The 21489-nt window shown below is 41.4% G+C and overlaps 1 protein-coding gene across 5 annotated transcripts in view; it reads right to left on the bottom strand.

Moving 5' to 3' along the window:
- Positions 1-20882, bottom strand: part of col7a1l (collagen type VII alpha 1-like) — a 57496-nt gene extending 36614 nt beyond the window's left edge. For 3 of the 5 annotated variants that reach the window (XM_030439453.1, XM_030439457.1, XM_030439456.1), the window contains exons 1-18: positions 20608-20882; positions 14305-14502; positions 10279-10459; positions 9882-10041; positions 8359-8452; positions 6964-7137; positions 6213-6376; positions 4924-5053; positions 4695-4811; positions 4412-4567; positions 3950-4066; positions 3343-3489; positions 3115-3234; positions 2518-2676; positions 1963-2076; positions 1590-1739; positions 1022-1159; positions 256-402 (exon numbers count right to left, since the gene is read on the bottom strand). In XM_030439453.1, the coding sequence (XP_030295313.1) occupies positions 256-402; positions 1022-1159; positions 1590-1739; positions 1963-2076; positions 2518-2676; positions 3115-3234; positions 3343-3489; positions 3950-4066; positions 4412-4567; positions 4695-4811; positions 4924-5053; positions 6213-6376; positions 6964-7137; positions 8359-8452; positions 9882-10041; positions 10279-10459; positions 14305-14380 (2344 nt within the window). In that variant the 5' untranslated portion in view covers positions 14381-14502; positions 20608-20882. Of the gene's footprint in view, positions 1-255; positions 403-1021; positions 1160-1589; positions 1740-1962; positions 2077-2517; positions 2677-3114; positions 3235-3342; positions 3490-3949; positions 4067-4411; positions 4568-4694; positions 4812-4923; positions 5054-6212; positions 6377-6963; positions 7138-8358; positions 8453-9881; positions 10042-10278; positions 10460-14304; positions 14503-17202; positions 17266-19465; positions 19484-20607 lie in introns of those variants that run through there. The other 2 variants (XM_030439454.1, XM_030439455.1) reach the window with 2 other exon arrangements.
- Between the last annotated feature and the right edge of the window lie 607 nt (positions 20883-21489).

Genomic DNA, 21489 nt, shown 5'->3' with positions numbered 1-21489 from the left:
GTGCTGATACCATTTTCCAATCTGATTCAGGGCACCCAAATTTTGAATCTGTATACTACGCTATGTAGAAGTCACTGAGTTGAGTAACCTACACTTGAGTTACAGGACCTCTAAATGGAAGTATTACACAGGATGATGAACTTTGACACAAGGATATATTTATAATAATATTAATAGTAATAAATATCTCCCTAAAACCTCTGATGAGAGCACATCTCATTCTGTTCCTCACTGTTTTGGGCAGGCAGGACTCACAGGTGCGTGCAGTGACCAGGACTGGGCTTCCCTCCCTGTTTCCCATCATGGAGGCCACTTGGATCTTATAAGCCGAGCTCTCCCGCAGGTTGCGGATGGTGAAGGTAGTGGAAGCAGCAGACACCACGTGGAACTTCTCATCACCCCCTTGAGCAGGAAATAATCAAATTTCATTATTTACAGATAATGAGATTGTCAAACAATACTGTCGTGTACTCATTTGCAATTAAAACTGTTTTTGCAATAATCCCCAATTATAACCAATTATGCAAAAAGGTTTTCAAGAAATATTTAATATTTTAGTCATAAGATATAATATTATGCTACTTGTGAGGGATGTATATTTGTTGGAGTGGCGCTAAATGAACAGATGAATCGTTATAGGTGTATAGTATTAAGCGCTGCTGTGTCTTTGTGGTGATCACATACAGTTGCTCTTTGGATACTTTAGGTGTTCCGTGTTTATTTTACCTTGTGAAGAGCTCAGTGCGTTGCATTAAAAGGTTATAAGTGAAAAATTTAAAATGCAAGGCTCTTTTATAGTGACCAACATATTGTGACCAGCACAGGTCTTCATCGGGGTCATTGTCAGCAGTGAGAACTATTTATTTTTGAGTAAACTGTTCTTTAAGTGTACATTAATGTATGCAAACATAGGTACACACATATCCACGTGTGTACGTAAATGCATGAGTGTATGTTAGAATATTGGGATGTAAGCATACATGGTTGGCTGTTTGTGTGTATATACAGTATGGTCCCTTACCCAGGAAAGGGATCCAGGAGATTTTGTACCCAGACGCCCCTGGTGTTTTCCTCCAGGACAGGGTGAAGGAGTTGACGCCGATGTCCAAAACCTTCACCTCCCTAACTGCCTGTATTGGCCCTGAGTCTAAGACAGCAGCTGTAAAAGAAATCATGTTGTATGAATTATATAGAACTGTGTTCTCAAAAGAATCACAATAAGAATCACATGGAATGCACTCTTGGTGTAGCTTTATTGACACAACCCTTCCTTTGTCAGTGTAATAGACTTGGCCTTGCAGCCTGGTGTGACACACTAACTTTGACTGTGACAGTGATAAAGTGATAGCAGCTCTTCTGACTTGTACTCAGTGATACGACAAGTGACAACGACAGGAACTGTGGTTAAAATGGGAAGACCAAAGTACAAGACATGTCAGTCAAACAGAGACACCATGAGGGTGCCGTGTCACGGGATGAGGAACTTCACTGTCCCTACCCATTTAATTACAAAGGGGTGTGCAGCTGCACAGAGCTATTTAGATCTGATAAATGGAAATAAACAGTGAGACTTAACTTCCATTCTGTACCTGTGAGTTGAGACAAGGAGATTTCTGGTCCCTCTGAATTGCCGTACACTGCACAGATGGTGATTGTGTATGTGGACTGTGGGTTCAGGTCTTCAATTCGATGGAAAAGTACACTGCGGTCCAGGTAATGGGACTTAGGGCTGCTGTCACCTGCAAGCACACAGATACATTCAACACAATATCATATACACAGTGAAGGTAGTTTGAGTCATTCCCATAATTCCTATTCACTTTTCCACACATAAAGTGAATATAAAGGCTTTAAAAGGGCTAACAGGTTGTTTTACTACACAAACAGAAAGTTAACTTGATTCACCTGTGAAAACATATAAATAATCTTTTTACTGAGCTGGAGCATGGGTAAATACATCACCTGTGTTCCAGGAGAGTTTGTACTCAGTAGCTCCAACAATAGGACTCCACTCCACATCGATGGAGGTACTGGTGTAGGATGTCACCTTGAAGTTGGACACATAGCCCAGTGGAGCTGCACAAGAGGAAGATGGAACAATAATAACTTTAATAATTTAATATATTTGTTTTTGTACATACATCCCCAAGATGTGATTGTTTTATCTGCAACCCGAAGATGCAAAGTTTACTGTCATAGAGGAGTACAGAAACTGGAAATATTCACATTTAAGAAGCTGATATCAGAGAATATGACTTTTCTTTGGTGACTATACTTGAATTTGTCAAAGTAAAATCCCTTTGGACTTAATATGTCCCTGTCAATCAGACAAAAAAGGTAAGAAATAAATCTAAAGAAATCACAATAAGGATGTTATTATCCTTATGTTATTAAGTCTGTAACCATAACTTCACCAGTGTATCATCATATATTGACTTTGCATGATACTTTTAGAAAGAAAAAAACAAATAGTGATACTTCAAGCGAGTGGGAGACATACTGAACACTAGTACTCACATGTTCTGAAGGTTGCAGAGATACCAGGCCCCACCACAGATCCAAACAGCACATAGAGAGAGAGCACATACTCAGTGTCATGGGCCACATTCTTCAGCTGGTACTCTGTAGTGCTGCCGTTCAGAGCCAACTGCCTGGGACGGTCCCGACCAACAAACTCTGAGAACAACATTAAGAGCGCGGTTACATAACTCTGTCTTTCAAATGATTTATCCCCGCTGCCCTGGTACTCATCTCTACTCTGGCTCAGCATCAGCGCTCCACTTCTCAGGAAAACAACACCCTCTTTTTCCCCCCAACATTTTATATTTCATCAAAGAGAGGCCCCGTGCTACCTGTCACATCCTGCAGGCAGACTGGCAGGTTGGATGTGACCAGTGTAAAAGAAGTGGCATTTCAAAAGCTCTTGTTAGTGTGAGACTGTCACTGGAAGAAAGCATGGGAACGCACAAAGGCAAAATCCTATACCCAACACTTGAAAGTACATCACCGGGCTTTGTAGCTTTTCTTAAAAATGTATAGAAATTGAATAATGCAAAGTTACGAGATGTGTCTCTAGAAGAACTACATTTCATAACTGAGTAAACAGCAAATCACCTTGGGTGGGTCCCCAGGCCAGTCTGTAACCTGTGGCTCCTGGGACACTGTTCCATGAGATGACAGCAGCACTGGTGCTCACAGCAGACACCTTCAAAGTCTGTACTGCACTGCTTTCCACTGACACACAGAGAGAAACATAGCGAGGGCTGTTACGCATCATCAAATCTCTAATGCTGTAACACTCATGGCTGTATTTTTGTTGCTACTAGCAAGTATCCTAGTTACATGTTTTAGCTTTGGTGGTGGTGACGGGTCCCTCAGTGTCTCCAAAGATGGGGTTGATGGTGATGGTATACTCAGTGCCTGCGTTTAGGCCCTGGATCATGTAAAAGTTGAAGTTGTCCCCGAGGTTTATGTTCTCTATGTGGCCATCTGAAAGACACAGAAAGGCACAGAGACACCAAACCGTTCAATTTCATAAAATAAGCTCTGGTCTAGTTTGGAGCAATCATTTCGAGGATATCATGGTATACTATTCTTCCTTGTGTTGTGTAGTGACTTTCCAATGCCTTCGTCCTTTTCCCGCCCGTTTCCTGCATACGCCTGCGTTTCATTTGTTCATTAGCCCTAGTGTATTTACAGTAAGCCTGTCTTTTCCCCTCTCTCTTTGTCGGTTCATCTGTTTTGTTCTTGGTTTCACTGTGTTCGCTCCTCGTGTTTTGCCCTGGTTTGTACTTGTACTTTAGTTTTGCATTCTCTTTAGTGATTTTGGAAGGGCCTGTCAGTTGTATTGCTTTCCTTTAATTTCTTCTGTGGATTCAGCTTTACTTGCTTTTTGTTACAAGATCTTCCTGTCTGCCTTTTTTCATAACCATAACCAATTTCCACTTACCTGAGGATTCCCACGTCAGACGGTATCCTGTGGCACCCTTAACTGATGCCCACCTCGCCTGGACAGTGTCTGTTGTGGCATTTTGGACCAGGAACTTCTCAACTTGTACAAGCTTTACTGTGGAACACAGACATATCAGCACAAACAGACACATGTACACACATTCACATTCACAGAGATTCAATATGTAAGTAATCCATAACCCCACTCTACAAAAAATAGTCATTACAGAAAGCAATTTAATGAAATAGAGATACATAAGAATCTTACTGTATGCAATAGACCTACTACTCTTTTTTCTAGAGCAACATCACCCTACTGTGGATATTTTATGGTATTACATCATGGCATTTGCCTCCCTTTTTGATATCTTGGGTAATTTAATTTCGTGTGAGAAAGTGGGGACTCTGTTCAGGTAAATTCATATAATTATGGTGTTTTGATCAAAGCCACTGAACTTACATGTCTTGCCCACTATTGAAACCGGTTCACTTGGTCCTTGCGGGTAAACAGCATAAATACTGATAATGTACTTCTTATCTTCTTCCAAGCTGTCGATCACATGAGAAGAGGTGTCTCCAGGAAGCAGGTGCTCATAAGTGAATCCTGGTCGGTTGGCTGAGGGACAAATATTCAGGAGAATTAATGCCCATGAAAAATAAATCCCAAACAACTTATTCCTTTGATGCTTGCTGCCTCAAGCTAAATCTAATAATAATAACTGCTTGACGTAATGTTTGCATACATCTTGGGATGAAGATCTTGAACCCGTTGATCTTCCCCAGAGGAGGCGTCCAGCCCAGGCGCAGAGAGAACAGACCCTCCTCAATAACACGGAAGTTTGACACCTGAGCCAAAGGGGCTAAAAGACAGAACGTCGTTGCTCAGAGATGTTAAGTACTGTGCAATATACAACAGATGCACACAAGTATTTGTGTACATATAAAGTTCATGCATTGATGTGTGACACCCACTTGTCTGGACGGTGATCGTTGCAGAATCTCCTATGCGGCTGGGGTAGATGGCATAGAGAATGAGGGAATAGTCTGTTTTGGGATTCAGCTCCGTCACCACCGTCGTGCTCACATCTGCCTTCAAATCAATCTGTCGCATACACAGAAGACAGCAGAACGAGCTTAGCATGTGAGCAAGAAAGAGCCAGGGAAACTGAAGTGAAGCGAAACATAATTGATCACAAAAGTGTTGAAGTCGGAGCGGATGAGAGAAATACACAGAGAAGCTGCAATGACACAGAGATACTTCTGAAATGTGCAAATAGCTTTCCTTGCTACATATTCATAGCTTCACTTGCCGTGTAAGTGTCTACCTCAATAACCCACAAGCACCTCTATGCTTTGTTTACACTTCTGTGCATATCCTCTTCCACATAATATTCAAATGAAGTGGCATGTTGAGCCTGATAACTAAACAATCTTCCTTTGGTACTGTACGATAAACACAGAAGCATGGATATTGCTGGAGAAATGGGAATGGATGCCAGCACTATTGTTTTTGTTCATCCCATTAATGCAGTATTGTCGCAAGCTTAGAGAGTTCCAGAGAGGGAATTGCACAAATTAAACAGGCTGCCATGAGAGATGACTCACAGCACTACGGTGAAGCACTAGGCAAGGGCTGGGAATCGTAAAATGAAACACGATACTTAAGCAATGATAAGGACGGTAACACAGTTGATTCTGTGATACTTGCCTTTATGGCCTATGGTTCTTGTCGTAGAAGGACTCATACTGTACAAGTGTGTGTTATTTAATAAGGTCCTTAGCTCCCCACTGCACCCGACTTCACTATCATGCTTGAAGATTTGATTATATCATTAAAGAAATCATTTGAGAAGCGGCACTTATTGTTAAAACTGCACAACAGCTGCAAATTAAAGCCTTTTACAAGTGTCTTTCTAAGACATTGTACAAACTTACAAACATTGCACAGGAACAGTTGGTTGTTGAGTTTTTGGATGAGTAGACACAAGACAGTAATTTATTCAGAGCTTCTTCTGAACAATAATGGTTTATTGTATAGGGTCTGAGACATTCTTTGTAGTTTCTATCAAAGTCTTTGAGCTTTGAGGTGATTGAGGATTTCACTTCATCAGCAGGAAACAGATTGTGATGTGCAGATTGGTTAACTATCCATGTGAAAGTCATACCTACGGTACCTTTGATAAGCTAATACCGTATATGCTCTAAAATAGTCCAGCTCAAAAGCAACATAGCAATCATCACAGTAGCATATAACCATTCACCTGTCTCTGCTGTAGGGAGAGGAGGTGTCCCTTGGAGTTGAGAGGGGTGACCAGGAGACGATATCCAGTGACGTCGCTTGTGGCCTGGGTCCATGTCAGTCTGAGCGAACTGTGGGCCAACTCGCTAACCTGCAGGTCTCTGGGACCCACCACACGCACTTCAACTAGGATTGGTAGAAAAAGAGGGATGAGAAAAAAATTATAAGAGAGAAAAGGAACATTAAACATGCAGGTTGTGGAATTTGTTAGCAAGATGAATCCATCTTACTGTGAAAGCTGCAGGGCAGAGTGAAATACGAGAAAACGGTTCTTCATTTTTATTATCCTATTATAAAAACTGCCTCACCAATAAGGCCCTTGTACACTGCAAATATTCTTTAAACTAAATACTGTGAACTTAAGCAGATTCCCAGGACAGTGTTTTTGCATATTCTTCCACAAAACTGAAAAGCTCTTAAAGCTCTGCCTTTGAATAAGCTCTTAAAGCTCTGCCTTTGAATAATGGTCATATTGTAGATATTTTATTATTAGTTTGTATAATATTTTTTCTATTTCTTATTTATCTATTTCTTTATTTATCAATTTTCATTGTTACTGTATGCACCAGTATACACAGGCAAGTTCCTTGTAAGTATTTTTTAAATACACATAGACCAGAAAAAGATACACCAGATTCTGATTCTGATTCTCAAAATGAGGGCAGCTATCTGTATGAGGGCATCATTTCAATACCACATGCGACTTGACTCACCAGGCTGGTAAGTTTTTACAGGACGTGGTGGCTCAGAGGCAGTAAAGCAGACTCTGCGGGACAATTTGGGAAGGATAGTTTCAAGCAGAGAGTAGTCGGTGCCCGGCAACAGGTGCTCCTCACGGGGCTCTGAGACAATTCTCCTCAGCTCTGACTCATCAGCTCCCCAAACACCTGGTCACAATATACATAAATGACAATGGGAGAGATTGAAAGGCACATGAGGACAACATTTTACAAGCTTAAACTGCCTAACAGCGGGACTTTACTTCATTAATGCACAATAACAACAAGTGAATAATGATTGGAGAGCACGATTTATATGGCATCATTAATCTCTTCTTCTTCACACACTTTCATATACCACTAGGGGGAGCTGTTGCGTTATGAGTTATTCTAAATCACAAAAAAGATGTATAAACGCATGCACACTGTAGACATACACACTATCTTAATCACACATTTTCTTGCACCTGTCTCAATTGATGGTTTTATGTGTGTCTGTCAAACCTGAGAAGTTAACTGTCTTATGTAATAATAAAGAAATGTTAACAAAAGCAGATGGCCTTGTTTCAAGACTTTTGGGAAAGTTACTGCATGGTTACAATTAACAGAAATCAGCATCTGTACAAAAGATAAACACGCATCTATTTTCTTACTAGTTGTTAATATCCTGGAAGACGCAATCCGAGGCATCTATCTGTACAGAATACGTGATATCCATGCTGCACAGGCCCTACAGGCATATTGGTTTTGCACTAGTACACAGGACGCGGGCAGAGTGTCTTCGCGAGAGTGATGAACGAGGGGAACAGGCCTCAGTGTCAGAGGTGCAGATGGGGGGACAGTGAATCGCCTAATGAAAAATGGCTGCGATTAGCACACCATCGGCTAATGAGCAGTAATTATTGCACCGCTCCCAGCTGAGAAGAGCAAGTTGTGGGCTTGTGTGCTCACGCATGTGTGTAGGAGAAAGAGGGTAAGAGGTATGTGTGAGTAAAGTTGTGGGTAAACAGCAGTAGTGTTTATTCATGAGCAGGGGGAAAGGTTGGAGGATAAAGTAGCTTTGCTGATGCAACACACAGTATCAGAGAATGTGCTTTTACATGTAGGAGCTGAAATAATCACCTATTTGTGTTTACATTCATATTTGGTAGATGTTGTTATGTTTGTGCATTCATATACACTTGCATGAGTGCACCCAGATGCTCAGAAACAAGAATCTCACGCACAGGCTCGCAAATACCCGCCCTGAATCCAATGAATTCAAATGTACAGGACATGAATTTCTAACTGCAAACACTGCAGATAAGCCAGCAAGAGCTTGGATAAAATCTGAGGGGCCGCTGCAGTGGGGATGTTGAAGGAATTCACAATACCGAGCTCCACACTCACCTACTGCAAAGAGAGAAATCCCATTGTCAGCTACCGCCCTGGCTGCGGCATCGACCTGGTCGTCTGACGGTCCGTTTGTGATCAGTACAGCAATCTGAACAGCAGTGAGACAGCAAAAACTGATCTTTGCAAAGCCATTAAATGTAAAGAATGATATCTTACCGTTAAAATATACAGTGGCATGCATTAATGGCCTGTAGTTGGTACTTTTATAGCACAACAACATATAAGCACATGCAAAAATGCAATCTTTTGGGAAACTGTGTTGGTTTTCGTTAAATCAATGCTCGCATCAATGGAGGTTTTGCAACTCACCAAACAACGTTTTCTTTGGATAAACAAACGTCCTTGCAAACTGTATTATGCACAAAAAGCCCCTGTGGACTTTTGACACGGTTTAACTCACAATTAAATAAATCAAACAAAGATGAATTCAAGGATGCTGGACTGCAACTGAGACTGCTAATTCGCCCATTAAGGAATATTTACTCAGTTCATTCAAAGTTCATCCCTCAGTCAATGAAGAAGGAGGCTGGAGAGTATCGATATGAGAATGAAGCCGCTTTTTCTGCATGTGCTCCGGCTGTACGATTCAATACATCGGCGTAATCCTCAATTCTCTACCTTCCCATGTCAAGTGTGGTGCCGCAAGATGATTCGCAAAGCACACTCAGAGATAGAGAGATGAATGGAATGCTAACCAGCTGTGTTATACTGAGACTCACTACAGTGTAAGACGTTAAAGATGGAGCGCTGCTGGAAGGGCATTTAGATATATGCTTATGAGACAGGTTTAGCTCAGCTGATGACTACTGCATTTAGGTTAGGGTCAACAGTTAAGGACAGTACTGATCTGATACACTGTTTTTCAAGATCCTGTGACAAAACAAGTCAATCTCTCTCAGTTGGCATCTTTGGATGACCATCAACTTATGGCAGTCCCTTATCGATATCCATTCAGCTGATAGCGCATGTTGAATCGACAGCAGCAGCAAAATTGTCTCCACCAGCAAAAGACAAACTAAAGTTTGTTGCCAGCTTTAACTTTCTGTCAGACATACTCTTGGTTTGTATTCCAAGCATAAAGCAAAATCGTTTAATCAGATTCACAGTGGAGGGAAAATGATAGACAATTTGGTTTTGTTTTGTACAAATACAGACTTCTGAATACTTATTTCCTTTCACACAGGGCCAGAACATACAATATATGCATGTTGGTGGCCAGCTGGAAGCAATAGTCTTAGCAGCGTGGGCTGTAATCTTTAATTCAATCGTCTTCTATTGTTTGTGTGTCCACACTTTGTCATACATTCTAAAAGATTACAAACCTTCAGTGTTCAGTGTGTGGCAGAAGTTTAAGGAGCTTAATTCTGAAGTGCTTTGACCTCTTTTACCTCTCTTGTTTGATATCATCTACAATAAGCGTTGGCAGTTTTGGCACTATTTCAAGATTACTACTTTATTTGTGCTTTCTTCCAGGTCTGTAGTTGTGCCACACGAAGGGCACCCTGTGTACACTGTACCTTTGGGGTATGGTCTGGACTGATGACAGGGCTGAACACATGGTCAACCAGAAACTGGAGGGCATCACCAATCCTTCTTGATCCACCCTCATATGGGAGGTCTCTGATGGCTCTAAGCACCTCCTCCAGTGAGCTGTAGTCCGTCAAAGCAATCCTCATCCTGCGAGGAAAGAATTACAAGAACAGCAAAACTAAATCTTGTAGAAATAATAAAATAGTGAATACAAACGTTGGTATATGTGTATGTCTCTTTTGTCTCTCATTAGAGTTCCAGGGACTCTGAACTCTGAATATCTAAGCTTTTTCTGATGTAACCTATGGCAAAGTTACATGAGTCAGGCTTCAAGGCAATTAGTTAAAGAGGTCTGTGTTGTGTGTGTTTGCTTTGCTGTTTTACCGGGGGATGTCTCCAAAGACGGTGACTCCAAAGCGGACCCCTTCCGGTCCCACCACACTGCCCTTGAAGGAGGAGATCATGGCTGAAATGAAGTTCTTGACACTGCTGAAGCTGGTCTGGCCAACACTCCATGACTCATCCACCAGAAACACGATGTCGGCCTGAACCACTGTCCTGCATGCTGAGGGAAGGAGAGTGGATGAATTAGTGTGTGAACAAAGGAGTGACGAGCAGGGGATGCCCTAATATTTAATAAGCAGATGTATTTGGAAAGAATCCAAAGTAAATTTCTTAAGGTTAAGAGGGAATGCTGGGAATGAAGCCCAGAGCCTCATGTTTTATTCCTACGCTGGCCAGCAGATAGCAGTCTTGTTCCATCATGCTGAGCATTTGTTCCTACAACTTACATCTGTCATGCAGGCAGAGCACCACACAAATCCCCATGAATTTTTAATGAGACACAAGTGAGCCAAAGAGACTATCAATATTCTGAGCACTCCAGCAATAAAACTTTAGTACAGCGATGAGGAACGCTTAGAATAATAAGGTAAACACACCCAAAATCAGGGTCAGTCCCCTCGCTCAGGCAAACAATCGCATTTAACATACGGATCTGCTGCGTTTGGCAGGATTGTGAATGTTGAGTTAAAAAGCCAGGCACACAAAAAGGGTAGACTGATGGATTGACTTCATGCACACACACACACACACACACACACACACACACACACACACACACAAACCCAGCTTAGCAACTCTGTCTCAGATGCACATGGCTGCACACCGTCCCACAAAGATATACGGTACTGTACGGGCAAATGCACACACTCCATGCAGAAATCTGCTGCGTGCGCAAATGTCTTCTGAGTCAATATGCGGGCATTACATATGCAATAAACCACAGTGAAGACAGCATTGATTAGACTAGTGAATAAGAGATAGACACCACTGATTGTTCTGTAAGTGATAACTCAGCTTCTCTGCTATTTCATTACAGAGCCTTCTCGCCTCTATTATCTGGCCCTTTCCTTCTTTGGCTGCAATCCCAGGATTTACTGGGGGTGACATATGTCTCCAGCCCATGGCGACCTAACATTATGTTCATTTCTCACACATCTATACATGTCTGGCCACACACCAAGAAAACAAAATATCATTGGGAATACCATTTCTCCAGCTCTAGAGCGGAGCTACTGTGGGAGCTTTAGTGTTATATATTCAGCAACCCCAATGCAAAAAGCACAGTTAAAACCAGAGATGCAAATTAATGGGATACAACAATGTCCATACTCTGCATCCTGAGTCAGGCTTCACATACGCAGCAAACAAACCCAGAAAACATACGTGGCTGTTTCTTTTATCAAGATGCATTTTCTGCTTTACACATTTTGTAATGTTATGGAGACTTTGAGCAAAGAAGCAATTGGAGGCTGGTCTCAGACACAAACTGAGGTGGAAAACACGATCTATTATCCAGAGGTTTGTCTGTCTGGGCTGGCAGGTGAGAACCACATACCTAGGATAAATAGACAACACATGCTGAGGGATTAGGAATGGTTTTCTTGAAGGTTATCTATTCTGATATTTTAAAGGTTGTGCTCACCTCTATGTAGGACCACCATTGATTTACGCATTAGATGTAGCTCAGTGGCTACAGCAGACTCGACAGAAAAATTCTGCCACAAAATAAATAGTCTAAGAAATAATGATGCACGACTGCAATCACCTCCAACAAGATCAAGAGAAAGCATGTACAGTAAACCATCAGAGAGCACAAGTCGAAGAAACTCCATCAGGTTCAGATTTTATCCCGGATAGATGGATTTAAAAGTTTCTTGAAGAAGAAGTTGCAGGAGCTTGCAGATAAGCTAACACAGTGCAGTACAGACATACTACATGATAGAAAGACCAAATATTGCCATGGATGTGACAACCAGGAACAGCTGCAAGCGCCCTGTGTGAGGAATTCTGTCACGTTTGAATAGACTATTTTTGAGTCCACATGTTTTGTGTTTCCTGAATTATTACTCCTTATAATACATGTTGCCTGTGACAGTTACACAGCCTTACTCTCCTGATATACAGTTGTGTATAACGTTTGATTATAGGCTGTGGACACCACAGCAGGTGTTGCATGAACACACATATCAATCATGTCTGGAGGTGCAGAGCAATGGATGTAAGGAACAGAAACTTGACAGTAGAAGCAACCAACAAAACACCTGCATGCACTAATGTTCCTGCTAAAGTCTGATCCCAGCTTATCTCACTAATCTCTTGATGACAATGGAGTGTTCCAATTTTCTCAAGTTTGTAAACTAATTGCTCCAAATTTCACCTGTTTCCAGTTTCGAGTGCTGAGCACTTCTGATTTGAGTGATTGTAAGAGCAACCTTTGTCAACTATGACAAAGGTGGAGCAAAATAATATATATAGTGGTTCAAAAAATGTTTGTACTTGGTGAAATAATTGAGCTCAACTGAGAAACATATGCACTCGCAATAATGTGATGAACACCCGTTAGAGCTGTTCATGCCCCTTGACCATAAACTATTATGGAATCAGACATTAGACATTCATAAGGGAACCTAACTGAGAGCATTAAAATATTGTCTTATACCTGCACTAATTGATATTATTCATTAAATAAAGCATAATTTACTGAATGTAATGTTATTCCCCTACTCTGAAACCTAGCTGTTGAACACAAAGGAGTACTCAACAGCTAACGAGTTGGATATTTACCTATTTACCTCACGAAAACATAGATAACAGAGGAGAGGGATATGGACTTACATTTGTTTGGTTGAAACAGATACGTGGTGATAGATCGGATTTATGTTTACAGCTTAACTCCCCCAAGTTGTCAGAAATAATCCAATTGTTATGGCTAACATGTTAGTTGTAGACACATTGGAGCATTATTAGCATTCATAAGCAGTCGTGTTTTGGACAAACTCCAATGTAAATTGGTGGACAGTAATCCAGTCACCCAAAAAGGACAATTTTACAGCAACAACAAAACAATGTTGCTAGAATCCCCCAAATGGCTGAACTATCTGTTGGACTACCAATCTTCATCTGACCCGACTTTCCACTGGTACGAAGTACGAAGATCTGAATTTTCATTTTTAGGATACTGTTCCTTTAAAGAGGCTTAAAAGCTTCATGTGGCTGTAGAGCTGGGTGATAATTTCTAAAGGTTCCTCACTGGAATCCACCAACATTCATTTGATTCATTGTTAATATAAAATATTGATTAATGGGTGCTTTAAGATGTCAGATGGTTTATTGGTTTGAAATCGACCACATGCCCATTCTTGTGCGTAATATGAAAGACTAAGCCCTCAGGGTTGTTACAGAGTCATATGACCTGATATGACGACATGTGAATGAACCCTGTCAATAATAAACAATGGGACAAAGGAGCAGTAGCTTCATATATGGCCTGAGGCTATTTATATCTATCCATAATTCTGCCCAACAACTTTACCAATCACTTTCTACCCAACCACAGTCCAGGTGGAGGAAATCTAACTTTTGATTGGCTGATTGACCTTTTGGTGACATCCAGTAGCACCTGAGGCTTTGGTTCTGTATCTAGGGGATGGGTTTGACAGGCCGGCAGACAGAGTGCTGTGGTGTACATGAGGCTAGCAGATGTTTAAATTCCCTGACTAGACACAGTCTAGAGAGAAACTGGAGCTGGGTTAGTGTCTGCTCCATGTACCAACCCATGTGTGGAGATTTAATGATGGAGCAGCTCGCACAGACTGTGTTCATTGAGCACCTGCCCTTTCTTTGGCCTACGCATCCAACTTGTCTAATTCATAGATCTGTGCACATTGCCGGAAAATAGACATATGGCTTTGACTCAGAATTAAGCAACTGGTAACATAAGGCACTGGCTGAAGTGTTGAATAAATAAATGATTAAATAAGAGAGAGAGTAAAGAAGGTAAATTAAAACATTAGGCAAATCAGCGTGTTTGAGTGTTTCCTCCGGGCATCAGAACGTAACCGTTACCTTCAGCTTGTGCCGTGACACGTTGATGGGAGAGAGAAAATGACAGCAGAAGGATCCACACAGAGGAGTGACCCATACTCTTCCTCTCCTCCTCTTCCTCCTTCAATCACCTGCTCTTCCGCCCAGTTCTTCTCTTTGCAAGTCCACTACTTGAATTCCACTCCACAATCATCAATTCCAACTCTTCTTTCCTCTTATCTGAAAGTATTTAGGAGAATAGAGAGTTGGAAAAAGTCATTAGAGGCACTCAAAGATAAAACATAATCAGCCATTCTTTAATTTGTATAGGCCTTGTGCCTTTTATGCAGAGCCAACGCGTTTTTTTTTTTCCTCCAGTGACAGTGTAAAAGAAATGTATGCAAGGAAGGAACGAAGTGTTCGCAAGAACCTGCACTGAAAGCTGTAAATATATTGAATTATCAATACAATTGGAAATTAATTAAATGTTTTCTTGGTGATTTACTGTTATTGCATTAATTTAAGCCAATATACATTAGGTCAGCATAATGTTGTTCTCACTCCCATCATCGTAAGAGTGCTTTTGCAGACGGGAGTTCTCCCTGTAAACATTTTTATGACACATTCCAATGACACCAAGGAAGTAAAAGCATCAAAAGGGCTTTTAAACTGTCCAGTATGGACCCGGCTTTTATTGGGAAGTCCAAACATTATGGATATACATACCCATTAAAAGTTATTACCCCAATAATCTATTCAAACTGTGGTGCATGGCAGGGTTTCTTCGATTCAAAATCAACCTGCAAGTTGACCTGGAGGACTGCTGTGTTGTTGACATGGTTCATACAGTTCATCAATGAAAAAAACAATTTGCATCTAAGTAAAGTAAAGTAAAATTGGTTAAGTGGTTGGCCTTCTTTGTGGATTCAGACTTTGAAGTATGTCTGCATTTAAAGGAAAGACTTGCCCACAAATGGAGATTCAGTCATTATCTACTCACCCTCATGCAGATGGAAAGTCAGGTGAAGTTTTGTATTTCACAAAACATGGTTTCACAGCAAAACAATGATGCAGCATTCTCCTAAACAACTGAAGTAACAAAACAAATAAAATAAAATAAAGTGGCTGCAGCTTGTTGGGTGTAATACAAATCTCTGGAAGCCTTTCATTCTTTCACTGTTGTTACTACGCTGAAAGCATTAGCGTGCACCCAGTCTAAATAGCCCTATGAGTCCGGTGTAACTAAGGTCTTTACAAATAAATGTAGGATAGTGGGGCCTCTGGAAACTTGGACTTCGCTGGATGAGCTGTATCAAGCCATTTGATGTATTTTTGTTTGTTTTTCTACCCCAGAAAGTGTTGTGGACTATAAATCTGGACACAACTTATTTTTTCTAAAAAAAGGCCAAAAGGTATTGATAAGCACATGTGCTATATAGACAAAACCTTTTTATAGTTTTTTGTTTCTCTAAAACAGTAAAAGCAAAAAAGAGGCTTACTGTTTGGTTTGGGTCCCCATAGATATACATTAAAACATATGAATAGCTAAAGTGAGGAATATGTAAAACCCCATGAATAGCTTTAGTATGTAGGAAACAATGTCTCATCGTATATCATACATTACTAAAACCCCTTAGTTCATATTGACCGCAATGCCTTGATTTAGGAAGTCAAAATTGAATATGCATTTTGGTCTTTTTTCAGTTAACACAGCTTGCAGAGGAAAGATACACGGTCCTTAGCGACAGGTTCAAGACAGCTCTCATGATTCGACAGGAGCAAAAGATGTTTGGACAGGTCAAACCTCTGGACCAAGTGCACCTGTCCTAGACTGAGGATTACCCAAACACCCCAAGGGCCCACCATGCCCTCCTCACACCACAGAGGTGATTATCTTCTGAGCTAAGGCCAGAGACAGCATGGCTAATCGCTTCCGATGTGTGTGCGTGCATGCTACCTTGCACTCGGTCAAAAAGATTTGGCTCCACGGCAAATCTTCAAGTGTGTCTAATTATAGCTTCCACCTGCCCTCTGTTCATTTTGTGCATGGGTGTTTTGGTTTGAACACAACGCAGTAACACCATCGCAAAGTTGTGGAGAGAAGAGGCCATGTGAGTTACAACAATCTCAGCTTGCAAGAATGCAAGTAATATACAGCAACAAAGACAGAGATTGATGAAAACACATCCAAATACCTGACTGTCTTGTCTTTAGTATAAAATGTGGTGGCAAGCCCTTTCTGCTTCACTGTTCATCCTTTTTAGTGCCGAATTGACAGTCGTGTGAAATAGTGACCTGGCAGGACGGTACAGATGTTTCACATGTTGATAATGTGTGAGAGCAACTAACACAAGGTAGGTAGGGCAAATGAAAATGTCAGTGAATTGGGTGGGTATAACATGGACGGTAAATGATTGTTATTCCCATAGTATACCATCATTATTGTTTAGAAAGCACTGCCAGGCCAGTGCTTTAGTATTACACGCCACGGTCTCACGCTTCTTTTACTTCCAGAATGCTGGCAAACTATCCAAAATCACACGCTGGGGTGGCATTATGCTGTTGTTGTTTGGTTCAGTGTAGAAAAACAATGCCAGCAGAATGAAGGATCTCAGTGTAAAGAGAGCTACCGTGAAACAGTTGTTTTTCACTGCAGTCGAGATGGATGGGAGTGTATGAGCCGTTTATGATAGTAAATGGTGGTACAGTAACGCTGTGGGATACAGAACATCCCCGATGACAGACAGAGGAAACTTCAGGTTAGCATGAGAGAGATTAGCCCCAAGGCTACAGCTTTTGACTTGGCATAATACGCTGAGCGGAGGCAATTCAATCAGTTTAAGATGTCGCAGCTGCTTTACTGGCATATTATCTCCCGCCGAGACTGTACCTTGGAAGGCAATATTTGAATGGAAGTATACTGCAATTATAGTAACTTACTGTAGAACCTTGCTGCTCGAGGGTCCACTTCAAATACAGCTGACGGAAATGTGTTGAGTGTTAAAAACTTCCCTTAAATGCGTACCTAGGACCACAGAAATGTATCAGCAGAAAGAGCTACAACAACATTCAGTTAAGTGAGCATAATCAATGCCTAAGTAGAGTAAATCCAACACTTAAATCAGCACACTAGGCACTGGCAAAGGAATCATGCGGCAGTAACGGATTATCCCATTTGAAATGAATGAACCCCCATCAGAGAGCAACACGTTCAACGCATTAACTGTGAGCTAGGAAATGCTTCATGCTGTTATGTTTTACATTAGCTTGCTAACCCCCACACGTCCACGCAGAAATGTGTATGTGTGCCTATGTGTCTGTGCATGTGTGTACGGTACCGGCATGTGCTTTTGTAAATTCATAAGCTTAACATCAGAGAGAGATCTGCCTTCGCTCAAATCTACTGTACATGAGATGAAAACATAGCAGATTTCTTTAGGCTTTAAAGATTCCACATTCCAACCACCAAGCGTCCAGTGTTTCCTCATGGGAGCATATTTGAGCTATAAATTAATATGATAATGATGAAAAGAAAATGGATCAATGTGAAACAATCCGAACTCCAGAATATTCCTTGGTGTAATTTGACCACCTGGTCTGAAGTGAGAATGGCTCAAGGCTGACTAGTTTACAACCTCTGCAGATGGAAGTAAGATCTGGCAGGACTCAAATATAACAGCCAAAAAGACACTCTCTCCCCCTCACATACCAATGCAGATCTAAGATCTGTCTGTGCACGTATCTCCTTATTGCTGAAGTGTAGATAGGAAAGACGTGTGTTTCGATGAATGACAGCAAGTACAGAAATACACAGTTACCAAATCTATCCTACGGCAGGATTTTCAGAAAGGTTTGCATGGGTGTTCAGCAAAGCAGCATGCAGGCAAAGCCTCAGAGTTTTGTGATGTGTTCAACGTAACAAAATCATTTTGAAAGTTCCTTTTTTCATGTTATCATCGGCCAAAGGTGTCTGAGGTTTTACTAAAGAGAGCAGAGAATCCTTAATAGTGCAAAATTACAGCAGAAATGTGTTCACACAAATGAATTGGAAAAGATTTACCCACCTATGCTGACTAAGACTAAGGTTAGGTTGCTGGTGTTCATTTAACATCCATTTTAATTTTGCTCCAGGACCATCACTGCAACTGATTCAAATCAGTGATGTCTGAGGTGCAGGTTGTAGATCTAGCACACTTTCACAGGTCCTGTTTGGAGCATATTTTTGCATTGTTGACGTTATTATTTTAAGAGTAACTTCTATCTGTTGCTACCTTTACACTTTGCCAGATATCTTCAGCTGTAGCAACTGGGTGCCACTGGTTAATTAGCTCAGTTAAATGTAGAGCTGGAGGCCCAATGAGATGACTCCAGTTTGCAGAGATTGCAACCTTAGATCAGTGTTCGAGTCACCTTAGGAAATAAGGGCCAGCCCCACTGAGCTCAGCTGCATCCCATCACCGTATCCCCATCACACTGGGACTGAACACAGCCTCTGAGACGACAGAGGCTAACTGGATGACAGGGGATACGGTACAGAGGTGGTTTACAGCAGCTCTGACCAGGACTAATTGAAACGTGAACACACAACGCGCCAAAACAAGACAGAGGTGAAGCATCAGAGGAGAGAGAGAGAGAGAGAGAGAGAGAGAGAGAGAGAGAGAGAGAGAGAGAGAGAGAGAGAGAGAGAGAGAGAGAGTCGGGCATCAGCAGCAGGTGAAAATGGCTTGTAAACCAGAATATTTTCACATTTTACTCTGTAAAGTAAGGATTTATTTCAACCAAACCAGGGCTGATTGTTGAAATACAAACCAAGACTATTCTGGTGAATTTTATTTTGTCAATATTGTCATTATTGACTATTGCCTCTTGAGGTACGAAGTGGTGTAATGAGACAGCACGAGACAGGGTTAGCTGGTCAGCATGCTAACTTTGGTATACATCTCTGCAACACAAGTGAAGGACATCTTTGCATATTACATTCCTTACATATTGCTCCTATAAATACAACGACAGCAACTTAATACCAGATTAATTTGGGGATCTCCAAAGTTATTGCCATTCATCAACTGGGGACGATGACTGTCTGTTCAACAATTAAATGGTAATCAATACAATAGTTTTTGAGATATTTCAGTCTGGATCAAAGTTCTATACCCATGTTAAAAATCATCATGCTAAAGATTCCCGGTTAGTTCAACGTTACCTCAAGACATTCCTGCGATGTCTGCCATAATAAGCCCAAGTCAGACATCTCGTTTGCAATGATCCCTCATAAAAATAAAAATAAAATACAGACTTGCACAAGTCTGATCTATAACTCACACCATGCTGGGATCACACACACTCCGGCCTTGCTGAGGCGACAGTGTGTGTATTGTGTCCAAGGCCTTTAGTTTATCACTGCCCCGGGAGGATTAAATAATGTTACAAAATGAACTCTACTGTCTCTGGCCCTCATACTCTCTCTCTGCTCCCTATCTCCTTCTCTCACTCACACATCATATGCCCTGCAAGTCTAACTGCATGTCAGCTATTTCTACATAATGGCATTTTCCACCTCACCACTTCACAGGATGGATTATCCCCATAGGTGGGGAACTGGTAACAGTGAAAAAGACACACATGGAGATGCACACGCAGCTCAGAATTACTACATATGGCGGCAGATGTCTTTTCAGATCTACAGCGAAAACACACCAATAAATACAAAAGCTCACATGCTGCAGCCTACTGTCTTAAAATCACCTTGCATTTGCAGGTGGCCAACACAGACAAGTCTATGCATGGATGGACGAAATCCCCAATTAATTCTACATAGTTTCTCCTGACAACGCTCCAACAAACAACCTATGATTAAAGAATAAACTAGAGCTGACATGAATGTAAAAATGCATGACATCTTTGTTTGTACTGCTCCTACTGAGTTTTGAGTTGTAAAATCTTTGCTTTAACTTCCACAAAGAAGCCAAAGACAACTCACACGTGTGCAGGACATCTGCACTGCAGGGATAGTGCGTGTATGGTCCTAAACTGAGTGGTGTGGCAAATTCACAGCAACTACTGTACCTTATCACTTAAGGATGGGTAAGACAATGAGAAAAGAGGCAAACATCAAGACTTAATATCAGATAGGTGATGCTGTTTAAGCAGAAAATGTACAGCAAAGAGCAGCAGTAATGGTTCAGTATGAAAATTGTTGGCCTTAATCCAGACACTTAGTCCGTGACAAAGGGTATCTGGGCAGTTAAGAATTCAAAACTACTCTGTAAAGCGCCACATTAAAGTGCAGTTAAAGTAATGGGTTTTGACTACGGCCCTAAACTGGGCCCACACAATCTCACTTACCACTGCAAGCAAGTGAATCATCATTATCTTCCCAATCCAGGTGACCTCTTGATGGCTGACAGGGGAAAAATATCCCCCTAAAATGCACAAAAAAATTTCATCCGAGTCTGGGAAAAAAAAAAGAAGTCTGGAACTGATACTGTATTCCTGCAGAGGCTGCTATCAGAGATAATCGACTGAATGGCACATGAGAATCAATGTGTGGTATCTGTGTGTCTGCATCTGAGTGAAAGAGGAGGTAGGTGTGTTTGAATGTGTGTAAGAGTGGATGAATGACTTGCTGAAGCTCAAAAAAGTTCAGGGAAGAGGGGTGGGAGGTGAAGTTGCTGTAACCTGTTAGCTCCGAAGAGAGAGGGGGAGAGAGAGAGAGAGAGAGAGAGGGAGAGAGAGAGAGAGAGAGAGGGAGAGAGAGAGGGAGAGAGAGAGAGGCAGAGACATAGCAGATAGAGAGAAGCGGGGGTTACTGATGAGTTTTGACCCTGCTAGGAATGCATTGCTACTGTTTTTACAGTGCATGTGTGTGCATGTGTGTAGTGTGTAGAGGCGTAAACACAGACAGACGAGCTGTCACCTCAGGGAACCAGAATGAGCAGTTATGTAAAGTGATGTTAAAGACTTAGAGGGTAAGCCCGTCTTCATCCACAATCAAGCTGATTCTTCCATAAGTAAAGAATGTGAGAATACACCAAAAATACACATATTTGTATGCAAGTCACCCTTGGACGACCTCTGCACATAACGGCAGAAATAATTTTCATGGTATGACACCTTAGCAACCCAGTCTTTTACAGCTTGTTCCACTTGATTTTAAAAAAACGATCCCTGGAGTGATTTGAACTACATTTTCACTCGTCCTTTACAAAATATTCTATTCATCCCCAC

Source organism: Sparus aurata, chromosome 14 (genome assembly GCF_900880675.1).
Source record: "Sparus aurata chromosome 14, fSpaAur1.1, whole genome shotgun sequence".
NCBI classification, from domain to species: Eukaryota; Metazoa; Chordata; class Actinopteri; order Spariformes; family Sparidae; genus Sparus; species Sparus aurata.
This window is presented reverse-complemented; position numbering and strand designations above follow the sequence as displayed.